We start from the raw sequence: 13,969 nt of genomic DNA on the forward strand, positions 1-13,969 counted from the left end.
CCACTTTACAGACAAAAGAAGTAATGGGAGCAATGAGGTTCAGTAGCTTCTTCAAAGTCATATACTTATTAAGTGGCCAAACCTAACTCGAACCCAGTTTTTCTAATGACTTTTCACAACACTATGCTGTTTCTTGGAGACTTGATTAGAATCATCCTGTTACCTCTAGAGAAATCAAAGAAAAAAATAGTATAGGGGAAGTTAGGTGGCTCAGTGGATAGAGTTGGACAGACTTCAGGCCTGAGGTCAGGAGGACCTGGGTTCAAAGCTGACCTTGGATACTTCCTAGCTGTATGACCCTGGGTAAGTCAAGTAAACCTGACTGTTTTGCTCTTACTGCTTCTTGTGTTTTAAAATTGACATTTAGTATTAATTTTAAGACAGAAGGTACATAGTTTTTAAACTTTTACCTCCCATCTTAGAATCAGTACTGTAGGGGGGCAACTAGGTGGCTCAGTGGATTGAGAGTCAGGCCTAGAAAGGAGGTCCTGGGTTCAAATCTGGCCTCAGACACTTCCTAGCTATGTGACCCTGGGCAAGTCACTTAACCCCCATTGCCTAGCCCTTACCACTCTTCTGCCTTGGAACGAATATACAGTATTGATTCCAAGACAGAAGGTAAGGGTTTAAAAAAAAAAAAGAAGAATCAATACTGTATATTGGTTCCCAGGCAGAAGAGCAGTAAGAGCTAAGCAATGCAGTTAAGTGACTTAGTTGTCTGGGGTTGCAAGCTAGGAAGTGTATGAGGTCAAATTCAAACCCCAAACCTCCCTGACTCCAGGCCTGGCTCTCAATGCACTCAACTGCTTAGAGGGAGGAAAGGAAAGAAAGAGAGAAGGAGGGAAGGAAGGAGGAGGCCGGGGAAAGGGAAGGAAAGCAGGAGGGAAGGAAGGAGGGAGGGAGGGAGGGAGGAAGGAAGGAAGGAAAGATCAAGAAAATTCACCCCCTTCTCTGTACTGTTTTACTGACTAAGCTGTTAACCTTCCCTCAACCCTATCATCATAGAGGGGAGGTGTCTGAACTGGACCTTGAACACAGGGCAAATTTCAATGCATTACATTAGACTTTCATATTTAAATAATGTAGTACTAACAGTCAGTTCCTTCTTAGCAAAATCAAGTTAACAGTCCCTGGTGTTCAAGTCTTAATGTTCTATGAAGATTATGTGAAAAAATTTCCTTTGAAATACGAATATAACTTTGCTTTTATAAAAAATTACAATTTATACTAAAAATGAGTATTTAAAAAATTGTTTCATATGTTCCATTGATCTAGTAAATACAGGACAAATAGGGTCTTTAGGCAGGAGAAAGGGCAGCCAGAGTTAATTGAGGGCCATTAAAATTGTGCATGTTTCAGTCACAGTATTCTTGGAATATGTAAAGTAAGTCCGTGCCCACTCTCTTAAAACAAGTAAGATAAATGTCACTATTAAAAACTTGGTTTTACAAAATGATAAGCTTTACTCTCCATGAATGAAAAGATTTTTTAGAATAATTTGTGGAACTCAACACTAAATTATAAGCATTAGTTCTTTGGCATCTCCTCTTACCTAAATTGGTCGATAGTACTGGCAGCTTTTCGTACTCTACCATACATTCCTGCCATGTTAGCTTCTGAATCACTGAAAAGAACAGGAACATTTCGAACACGTGTTCCTAAACAAAAGAACAGCCAATTATCAAAAGGTTCTATTTGCTGACTTTTTGACTAAACAGAACAGTTTGTACCTTTATTAATATTCATCTACAAGGAGATTTTCAAGGTCTAAGCCAGAGGTTTAATGGCATTACTGAATTACTACTTGACATCATTTAAATATGGGATATTTTGAAAGAAATGTTTGTTGGTTAATATTTAAATGTGAATTATCTTTGGCTTTTATTTTTGAATCTAAAGATATATCAGAATTTAAGAGTACAGATCTACCTGTAAGAATTTAGTTCAAATGCTATCCATTATTCATGGGTAGATTATTAAAGCAACTCTTGCTTTTAAGCTTTAATGTTAGTACCCACTGTAAAAGTGAAATTTGGGAAATGCCATCTAAAAGTATATATATATTTACTATGGACATGTGGGAGACTTTGAAACTACATTTCCCATGATTCCTCATGGTAGACAGGAAGTAGGATGATGTAAGAGAAGGGATATAAATTCCTGTAGTGACTTTGAACTTCCTTTTTAGCTACTGGGCGCAGGATGAGAGGGGAGGTAATTATGGCTGACGCGGCAGTTTTGAATTCTTACAAGCGCGTGGTCTAATGACTTTATCTATCAGCATGGCTTTAATTAAAATACTAATTTATATTATTATATCAGCCTTTATTATTTTTAATCTTAATACCACTGAACTTAACTCTATCTGGTACACAGCCTTCTAGTCTTCATATTGTAAAACAGCTGTTAACTTTTGGCTGCCTTTCACCCAGATGTAATACTAACTCCTTTAATTTCTCCCCCTGAAAGTAATACTTAGTTCATTATCCAGTTACTGATAAAAATATCAGTAGAACTTGGCCCAAAGCTTTGCCTAGAAAATTCAGCATTTGTTAAAGTTTTAAATGCCAATTTTATAAAATTTTCCTTATGATTAAATAAAATATGATAGAGTCATTAACAAATTTTCCATTTGATTAAATAAAAATGCAAACTAGTCATTAATAATTCTAATTCTGTGATTACTTACTCAAACTATTTACTATTGTTAGGCAAAATAAAATATGCTTACTAACATACAGACTTAAGGTCAGTAAGGTATATGGCACAGTAATATAAAAGTGAAACCTCTTAAATATACAACCGTTTGAAATTTTTTTTCCAGTTACCTTCAACACTCTCAATTCCAGACATATTAATAGAAGGCCCATTACTATGTCCAGGGACAGATTTTATTTGTTGCTCAAGGCGCTCCAGCTGATAAACAAGAGAGTTCTTTTCCGTGCTAAGATTCTCCAGCATGGTCTGCTTCTGAATTAGAGTCTCGGTCAGCTGATGAAGTCTATTTTCTAGCTCCGACTGACTGCTATTGCTTAAAGTTTTGTTTGTGAGCTAAAAGTCAAAAGAGATGTCTGAATATTTCAGCCAGGTTTATAAAATGAGTCACTATTTCAAACTATATAAATCATATAACTAAGAGACTATAAGCCAAATTAAATTTAATTCTTTAACTGGATTTTAACATTCTTAATTTTAAAAATACACCATGATTATTCATTGCTTGCAAAATAAAAATGAAACTCATGTTGTCACTTAAAGTTTTCCACAGTTTAGACCAACTTTATCTACTTAATCATATTTCCCACTCCCTGCCATGTGCCTTTTATCAGGCTGGTCTTCTTTTTCTTAAATGTCAGAATTTATATTTTCTCCCAACTCAGAATGCTCTATCCCCACATGCCTTTTTCATCTATCCAAATCCTACCCACTTTTCAGGGCCCAGGATCAACTCCTAAATCTTGATGAAGTCTTTCCGAGCCCACATTTTTCTTTCTATAAATTTCTTTCACCTATACCACAAATCCTATACTTAACATATACTTAAGAAAATATTTGTTTTATGTAAGTGAATCTTGCTTCCCCATCCTGAAGGTTCCCTTAAGGGCAAAGGTACCTTATATTATTTTTGTTGTTTCCTATATCACCTAGCATAGGACTAGATATATTAATAACTGCTCATAAGAGGTCTAATTTTAATATTTTTACAATAATTTCAATAATACAATATATCTTACAATACAATACAATATAATATATTTTAAGTCAGTTTTTGAAATATTAAACAAGTCAGCCTGATTAGGATTTTTTTCCCTCCTCAAACAATATTTTCTCTTAAGAGGCTGAGAGGTAGTAGTCAAATAGATAGAATTAGAAATCTTTACTTTTCATAAAATATATATCATTAATTACTTTAGGTGGGTAGTTATTTGCAAGGTTTCAACAGACTATCTTCTATAAGGAAAAACTCTATCTCATTTAAAATTTATAACTTTTACCAGAAATTCTACTATAAACACACTTTAAATACATGTGTTGAATGAAGAAATGAATCATGCAGGATTGACCCTATTTTTCGTTCATCCATGACCTGTAATTCTCCCTTCTTTATGCCTATCTATTTAGAACCTTTAGTGAACTTAAAAGGGAAAATGGTGAAACAAATCAATTAAATTTTATATATTTACCAAAATTTTATAGCCATCTACTATAACTGCTACTGCTACATCTTAACGTGAATTATGTCTAAAATTACCCTTTAAGGATAGCTACTTCAATCAAAATCTAAGACCATTTGATTTTCTATAGTTCATCAAAATAACCTAATCCATGCCCAACTGGACTACCAAAGAACTTAATATAGGTCTTTAAGAAAAATTAAGAGTCACAAATACATGTATCTTTATGTAACATCTATTTTAGTTAAAGCTAACACTTAAGAGTAGCTACAAGATGATGGAATAAGTAAGTCTACTGATCCTTAGTGACTTTAGGACAGACCCAGGAGTCTTTATCATAAAGGTTAATAGTTTTATTTAACTACAGGCTTAGAGATCATCAACTGTCAATAGCAATCACCACCACTGAAAACTAGAATTATGTATATATATCCTGAGCATACCTGACCAAATTAACTTTCAATGAAATGCAAACATATGATTATCTACTTCAGACAAGGCTCTGTGACAAGATACTCCTATCAAAGCAGGATTTGGGTTCTGCCTTTATGTAACCTCAAGAAAGACACTGAACCTCTATGGGCTTGTATCCAGTAAAATGAAGGGACTAATCTAGACCTCCCTTTCAATTCTGTGAATCTATAGGTAGGTCTCCACAAGGTTTGTAATAGTCTTTGGTTTATCTTTCCTCTCTTGAAGAGCTCAAATTAAAATAAAGCATTGTGATAGTGTTATTATTTCCCAAATAAGCATAGTCTAAAATGGATCACCCTTCCAACATTTTTCATCTTTTCCAAATATTTTGAACACTGCATGAAGAATAGCACCTGATTTCTGAGTTTCTGGATTTCATCTTCTCGATCTTTAATTCTGCTTTGTAGTGTATTTTTGGTTCGATAGAGTTCTTCTTCTATATAACTGAATTCCTGAAAAATGAATAATAAATATTAACAGGTTTTTCAAGAACTGGAATAAAAACTTTTATTGAAGCTCAGTGTAAGAGAAAGAAATAACACATGAATGACTAATATCTTGCTCCAAACATAGACAACTGAATAATCAGGCTGACTCAATGACTATACTATAAAAGAAGTTATCAGTGAAAAAGAAAATACTCTCTCCTATCATAGTAAGAAACTAGCTAAACTGCTAGAAAGAACTATTATGTTAAAACCAATTAAAATATTATTTAAGGCTAGGCTCTTTAATTATTCCTTCTAGGACTACCTATGAAGAATCATTTGTATTCTTTTTGGCTTTACCTCTACTGAGGAAAGAATCCCATTTCCAAAAAAAAAAAAAAAAAAGCAATAAACAAGACCTCTGTGTCTCACTTAGTCAAGTTTCTAAACTTTATTATTTTCCATAACTGCTAGTGTAACCAAGGACTTTAATTTGATTATGGAACTACTTCATATAGTTCATATTGTTTACTTAAATACCAAATAATGTTTCAAAAATTATGTACTTCAGTTGTAGAGACAACATGAGAGGGAGACTGCTGCTGTAGGTGAGAGTGGGGTAAATCAGAGAACCATATAACAAAAGACACTTAGAACTGGAAGGCAACTCAGAATTTAATACTGTTTTACAGAAGAATCAAGGAAATGTCGAAATAAAGGGAAAATTATTGTGAGATGCAAAATGGATGTTTGAGTGTATTAAATTGAAGTAAGAGCATGAATCATGTAACCATGTTAACTTTTCTAAAAAATAAATATTATTAAATGTTAAAAAAATAAATAAAAGGCATATACCATCTGTTGCAGCTAAAAAATAAAGACAATCTCTAATCATCAAGAAAATTGGATTTGTGCCTTTTAATTACATGCTAGTTGACAAAGTTAATTAAAATGTCATTTCTGAAAGGACAGATAATCCCATAAACAGAACTGCCTGCTAGAGTTTATGATGTACTCTGTAGATTGCTTGTTTTTTGTGTTTCTCTTTTGCCACTTATGAAATAGAAACTTTTACCTCATTTCTGAAGAGCAAATAGATTGTTTGATAATAGAAACTGTTTCAAAAGTGATAACTCCTAAAAGAATATTTGAAAGACTTTTTCAAGCTAACTAAGACATGTGGAATGCCAATTTCTAGGAAACACAAAAAATACATAAAACTACACCAACTCAATGCCAAACTGAAAAAGCTACCAATGCTACATATATATGTCAATTATACATATAACATGACAAGAAACATAATATGCCAGGTATTTTATTTTGAAACTATATGTCTAAATACAGAAAAGTGAAAAATTCAAACTTCCTGACTCTGATACTTACCATCTATATTCTCTTGGACAAGTCACTCTCTCAAGGCCCCAGATTCCTCATTTGTAAAATGAAAACAATACTTAACATTACCCACCTTCTAAGAGAGGTTTTGTAGGAAGAATTCTGCAAACTTTGAAGTGTTCTTATAAATGTGAGTTTATCATTTCACAATGAAGTGCCTATCATAAGAAGTTGGTTTTGCAGAACAAATGATTCAAATTCTTAAAGCAACAGGAAAAATTAAAATCTTTTTGCTGACGGTAATTGTTCTGCCTAAAAACATTCTTTTTGTCCTAAAAAAATATTAAATGAATAGTTTTCTGTTCCTACAATGATTCTATTTAGTAGTTATTCATAACAATATGCCAAATTAGTAAAATGCTAAGATTTGTTATTTTTTGACTTTGAACAATTCCAACAATCAGATTTTTCTCTCTGACTACTGTCACTCTATTTTTACAAATACGATAGTCCTGTCTAAGGAAAGTTATATAGACTCTCAATTGTATTACGGGGGTCCTCTTTAGCTTGGTGTGACATGATATAAATCACTATGTAATTAACTGTAAGTTAAGCAATATGCTAACCATATTCTAAATATAATCCCCCTTCTACCTGCAGACCTAAGCAGAGGCTTAGCAATTTTCCAATTTATGGAGACTGCCTATCACTGAAAGAACTTAACATTTTTTCTAAGTGTCCTGCTGAGAAACATTGTGAACAAATTTAACACTGCTTATTAGCCTGAGAGATGAAGAGGATCAGAAAATAGGTAGTACACCGAAGGGAAACTATCAACAGAGAAACAACTTCAATTTGTACAGATTGTTCCTAAAGAGTCGAATGACATCAAGGTCTTCCAAGTTCAGTCATAAGTTCCATTGGCATATAGGTTTCATCTACCTCCTTATCAGGTTTCTACAAATATGTACATAATTATATCCCTCCTGAAAACTGCATAATAGTGTGAGCAAGATATATATGTACACTGTTATTTTATGATTATACCTAGTAGGATATCATGATTACTGAATGTTATACTCATTCTTCCTTTTGCCTTTTGTCTGATGAATGTTTTTATTATTTTTATTATTATTATTGTCTTTGTTTTATTTCATCAATGTGTCATGTTTAAGGGGAAAGAAATATATATTACATAGAACATATATTATGATAATGAGATTAAATCTACCCTGCCCATCTTTAGATTTAATCACCAAAAGTGAAAACATCCCCACTTAACTCACAAGTTGGGTGGTCTTGTGACCCACATGTGTTAGAATGAGTGACAAATCAGAATTTACTGACTGCCTCCTGGGTAGTCCTAAGAAAAGCTTCTGTTGTTATTGGACTCGCAAACTAAGAGGAAGGCACAGGAAGTGATGCAAAAGAGGTCCCTTTAAAAAGAGATCTCAGTGAACTAGGCTCTCTCTTCTGGTTCGTGAACGGGACCTGAAGGAGGTTTCTCGTTCATGACCTGGGACCTGGGACCCTGAGACCTTGATGAGACTGTTCTTAGAACTCTTAGACTGTCTCTTAGAACTACACCTGGTGAGTGAAGAAGGCTGACTCCTTTAACCTCCCAGGAGGGTACTAGCCTCCAGGAGGCTCCCTTGATTGGGAGAAGGCCGTGTGGTTGAAACCCTTATTAAATGACTTTCAGACTCTGACTGGGCTTCTGGAGCCCTGCCAGAGTAAAGCCAAGGCTTGAATACAAATCTCTTATTCTACCCTTTTCTCATCTCTCTACTTCCACTCTCTCCTATATTTTGTAAATATATTTCCATAAAAGTCATTTTGACTTGAGGTTATTCTTAATTGGGGATTGATAATTATTCAATCCCATGGTAACCAACCTTTTAATATTTACCCAATAAAAACCCCTTACATTATAATTAATTAAAAGCAGATATATTGCCAACCAACTAGCCAAAATTCTGTGTATTGCTCTGTGGTTTTATACTTACAACAGTAAGCAAAGCTTCAAGTTAACAGAGACTTTTGATCACTAAGCTCTCTAACATTTTACATTAATAAATCATTTAATGATAATAAAGCACTTTACTTTCTATTAAGTTGACTATGTAGGCATTATTGTTTCTATAACTTATAGATGAGGAGACTGAGTAAAGAATGCAGAACTCAATACTGAAACTATTTTTTTTTCTACTTGTTTTCACTAAGTGTGAGTTATCTCTCTTTTTCCCAATATCAACTACATGTTTCTCATGAAACCTTATTGATCCTAAAAGGTCTTCACAAGGCATTCAATATGCTAATGAAAACATCTTGACTCTTCAAGCACAAGCAGAAGTAGGCTAAAATAGTAACAGATTCAGGATTATAGATTGAAGGGGCCTCAGAGGTCATCTTCAAAAAGATACATAATACTGCCCGGTCAGCCATAGCCTGCCCCCAGTATATATATATATATATATATATATATATATATGTATGTGTGTGTGTGTCTGTCTGTCTCTCTCTCTCTTTCTCTCTCTCTCTCTCTCTCTCTCTCTCTCTCTCTCTCTCTCCCTTTCTCTTTCTCCAGTCCTATTTCATAGGATCATAGGTCTAAAGCTAGAAAAAGACATTCGAGATCATCTAATCCAACCCCCTTCACAGATAAGAAAACTGAATCCTAAGAGGCTAAGCAATTTGCCCATGGTCACAAAGCTAGCATACAGTAGTCAGGAGCTGAACCCAATATGAACTCTTATTTCAAATCTAGTACTTTTCACAAACAACTGCTAAATATTCATAGAAAATATGGCCAATCAATTGGGGAATGGCTGAACAAATTGTGGTATCTGATGGTGATGGAATACTATTGTGCTGAAAGGAATAATGAACTGGAGGAATTCTTGTGAACTGGAATGATCTCCAGGAATTGAAGCAAAACAAAAGGAGCAGACCCAGGAGAACAATGCACACAGAGACTGATATATTGTGGCATAATCAAATATAATGGACTTCTCTATACTAGCAGCAATGCAATGATCCAGGGCAATTCTGAGGGACTTATGGGAAAGAATGCTATCCACATCCAGAGAAAGAATTGTGGGAGTAGAAACACAGAAGAAAAACATATGATCAATCACATGGTTTGATGGGGATAATTGAGGAGGAAGACTTTAAATAATCACTCTATTGCAAATATTAATAATACAGAAATAGGTTTTGAATGATACATGTAAAACCCAGTGCAATTGCTCATGGGCTCTGAAGGGAGGAAGGAGGGAAAGGAAAGAACATGAATCATGTAACCATGGAAAAATATTCTAAATTAATCAAATTAAAAAATTAAATTAAAAAAAAAGAAAAAGGAAATATGGCCAACTACTGAGTCTGTATCCCAAAGAGATAATAAGAAAGGGGAAAGGACCCATTTATACTTGGTTGTGTTTTTTTTGTGATGGCAAAGAATTGGAAATTGAGGACATGTCCATCAATTGGGGAATGGCTAAACAGATTGTGATACATGTAAGTAATGGAATACTATTATCGTATAAGAAATGATAAGTAAGATGATTTCATAAAAACCTAGAAAGATCTTTGGGAACTGATGCAGAACAAAATAATCAGAAGTGGGAGAACATTGTCCTCAATAATAGCAATATTGGATGATGATTATCTGTGAAAACTTGACTACTCTCAGCAATGCAATGATCTGGGACAATCCTGAAAGACTTATGATGGGGAATGCTATCCACCGCCAGAGAAAGAACTGGAGTCATATTTCATATCAGTGTGCTTATGATTTTATTTTGGGGTTTTCATTATATATGAGTTCACTCTTACAACAATGACCAAAATGTTTTTAAAAGATTACACTATTACAAATATGAATAACATGAAATAGGTTTTGAGTAGTAAGACATGTATAACCCAGTGGTCAGCTCTGGGAGGAAGGAGAGAAGAGGGAAGGGAGAGAACATGAATCATGTAACCATGGAAAAATACCCTAAAAATAAATAAATAAAATAATGCGGGAAAAAAAAGACCAATATGGAAATGTGCTTTGCATGAACAATAAAAAAATTTAAAAAAAAATATGGCCAGCTAAATCAATGACTCAGCGAAGTGCAATTTGTTTGATAGTTTCCTACACCTACAGACTCAGTCACCACCAATATTTTAAAATCAATGTTGTCTCAGAGTGAAGTAAACATAATTTAAAATAAAGTGCAATGTGTGGTAGTTTCCCATATCCATAAATGGCAGACTTCCTTCTATGGTATTGACAAGACAATGCTCACCTGCTTCTGGCGATCTAGCTCAGCTTCTACTTCCTGTTTGGCCACTTTCTGTTCAGCCATTTGCTCTTGGAGGTCTTGCAGTCGTTCACGTGAAGATTCAGCTTCACTTACCTGCTGACTTTCCATGTCCTAAAAAAAAAATAAGTCATCATATTACATTAGTAACAATCTATAACATATACCAAATTAATCAAATTATAGGCCATAAAGTCCTCCCCCAGTGGAGCTTTTAGAAACTCTGAGGAGGATTTACAATGAGTGCATTTGTGTTTCTTTGTGTTTTTTTGGACACAATTTTGGGGGAAAGGTTTCTATTAAGACCAACAGAGTACTTTATGTCCTGCCTTGCATAGCTTGCCTCGTGTCCAAGGTTCTCAGTGGGTCTGCTAAAAGAGCACAAATACTGGCAGGGAGACTCCAGCCTGGCAGAGGACTGCACATCTGTTGTCTGAACACCACCTACTTAACTGTGGAAATACCACCAAGTTGACTGCAGGATTTTTTTAATAGTAATAGAAATCCGTATATACCATCTACTAAATTATGTTTGGGTTAGTGACGAGAATACCCAAGTTAATGGAATCAGGAATCCTTGAAGTATATATACTACATTTAGAATCAAATACAAACATGTCTGTTAAGCATTAAGCCTTTCACAACCTACTCCAATCTACCTTCCCACACTTCCTATCCATTACTCAGACACCACAAAAATCCAACCTTCATGCGGTTCCCTAGCATATAACATTCCACTGTCCCTTTTCTGTGGCTTTGCATAAACTGCACTTCATCCTCTCCTCACTTCCACCTCCAAAAATCTCTGGTTTCTTTCAAAACTCAGTTCAAGGACCACCTTCTAAATGATGCCCTGCTTGTCCTGTCCAGCTGCTAGAGTCAAACCAACCTTTGACTAAAGTACCTTGTATTTATTTTGTATACAAGAAGGGGAATGTAAACTCTACACTATAGGCAAGATTCATTTTGCTTTTGTTTCTAGATCCCCAAACCAAACATGGTGCCTGGCACCTACCGAAGTAGGTACTTGATAAAACTTTGTGGATTAATGTGATACTCATGGAAACCTATGAGGCTACAGGGTACATGTTATTTTCATTTTATAGATTAGGAGTGAATACATATTTGCCTAGCCATGGTAATTTTAATTTTAATTAAAAAATGTTTATCTTGTTAGGTGGAAAAGACAATATTCATATGTGGGCCTTCTAACTCCTATGCTATTTTTGCTCTACCACACTGCCTCCTAGAAGGTAATGGGTATAAAATGAAGATGTTTGGAAAGAACTTGGTAAAAGTACAAGATGTAAAAACAAACATCTTTCACAGCAAGCAAATGCACAAACTAATTTTAAAATATATAGAAAAAATATTATGTCAATAATCCAAAGTGAAAAGTATAGAAAGGTTGATTACTAAATTTTATAGCAATAGTTTCTACATATACAATGTCTTAGTTTTACAAAATGCTTTCTTCATATGTGGTACAGTAGGGACATGTTTTTAGTATCCATGGTTTCATTTTCTGCAGCCATTTAGATTTTCACTTTCACTTTTTAAAGTTTGAGGGTTTTTTTTTGGGGGGGGGGGAGGTGAGGGGCAGGCTGCCAAGTGCCCCACAGATTGGAAGGAGTGAGGAGAGAGAGAGAGCACATGTCTAAGGGGTCAGCAGGTGTTCTTATATTCAGGGTTTTAGCCTTCTGTGGTAGATCTGTATCTCGCATGGATACAAGAGTCTACTGGTTTGTGGTGCATTAGATAGAGTAGGATTTACAGCCACAAGATTGGAAAAATCCTGCTTCAGACTGGCTGTGTGACCCTAGAAAATCACTTAATTTCTCAGTACTTTAGGCAACTCTTTAATAAGCTGCAGAGAAGGGAGCAGCCCTTATTAGAAGATGTCTCCTTACCTGGAGGTTCCCTATGCCAATAAAGGTACAAAAATCTCTCACATTTGTTCCCTTCTCTTTTTTCACAACCAGATTCTAACTTGGGACCTTGATTTCTTTTCTTTTACATCTTTCTCTTTTTGACTCCAGTCTGTTTCTTCCCTAATTTTAACTTCATAATGCTGCCAGAGTTAATAGCTCCAAAGTTCCTTGAGGTCAGACATTTGTTTTTAAAATCACACATACAATGCCTAGTCTACTACTTTGCATATAGTAAGTGTGATATTGGAAATCTGGGAGTCCTTGAACTAATTTTGAGGTCCCTGATCTAAACTCCCTGTGGACATTTAGGGATCTTCCAAACTACATTTCCCATGATTCCTATTGAGTAATCACATAGACAGGAAGTGTAATAACACAGAGAGAAGAATAAAAAGGAAGTGCCTAGAAGGGCATGCTCTTTTCCAGCTGAAGCAGCATAGTGGTAGAGATAATGGTGGGTCTTTCAAACTAACTCCTAATATGGCATTTGGCTTCATTTTTCAAATGGCTATTAATAAATCTTTTAAAACTATAATATTTTTAAATCTATCCTTTTATATCCATTTTATTTCTTACATAAGCACATACAATAATGAACCAAATTATGTGCTACCCTCAAAAAACCTTTTGCAATTCCTCAGTGACCTAGTGAATGCCATTCAGATACTGCCACAAGTTAGGCCCCAATATAACTCTATTATTTCACAAAATTACATTAGTAGAACTACTCAACCCTATCATTTTACAAAAGAGGTAACAGAACTAGAGAGGGGAAGTGACTTGCTCAAAGTTACACAGTAGGTAACAGAACTAAGAATTTCAAAATCTACCTCTTAAGGCCACTGTTCTCCTTAACATACACACCATACTTCAGCCAAATGGGATTATTATTTTTCTGGATATGCATTTCTTGCTTTGATATCTCTCTTCATACTAGCTATCTCTACCTACAACACCATTCCTTCTCCAGCTAAAGCTGTCCAAACTCCTACCTTTTCCCTTTTAAGCCATGGTTCAAATGTTACTTCCTCCCAGAAGCCTTTTGCAATTCCTGGTGATGATTTCCTCTTTCTCTGAATTTTTATACTTTTATTTCATTTTATACTAAATCTCAAAATTGGTCATAAGATATTTTATCTCTACTAGATTATGAGATCTGATGAAGTAAAGAATTATGTCTTATTCCTATGTTTCTGTACAGTAGCTTTCAAGCACCAAATTTTAGATAAAAACAACTGCTGAATGTAGATCATTAGTTCTCTAGCTGATTACATGTACTACTTAATTTTTAAGATAAGCTACAACATTTTCAA

At 34.7% G+C, this 13,969-nt stretch overlaps 1 protein-coding gene across 1 annotated transcript in view; it reads right to left on the reverse strand.

Annotated features, from left to right (window-relative positions):
* The window catches only part of GOLGA5 (golgin A5), a 34,559-nt gene that overhangs the window by 2,667 nt on the left and 17,923 nt on the right, over positions 1-13,969 (reverse strand). Inside the window, exons 8-11 of the mRNA XM_044665037.1 lie at positions 10,711-10,839; positions 5,003-5,101; positions 2,829-3,051; positions 1,553-1,658 (exon numbers count right to left, since the gene is read on the reverse strand). Coding sequence (XP_044520972.1) covers positions 1,553-1,658; positions 2,829-3,051; positions 5,003-5,101; positions 10,711-10,839 — 557 coding nt within the window. The remainder of the gene's footprint in view (positions 1-1,552; positions 1,659-2,828; positions 3,052-5,002; positions 5,102-10,710; positions 10,840-13,969) is intronic.

The sequence above is a fragment of the Gracilinanus agilis genome, chromosome 2 (genome assembly GCF_016433145.1).
Source record: "Gracilinanus agilis isolate LMUSP501 chromosome 2, AgileGrace, whole genome shotgun sequence".
NCBI classification, from domain to species: Eukaryota; Metazoa; Chordata; class Mammalia; order Didelphimorphia; family Didelphidae; genus Gracilinanus; species Gracilinanus agilis.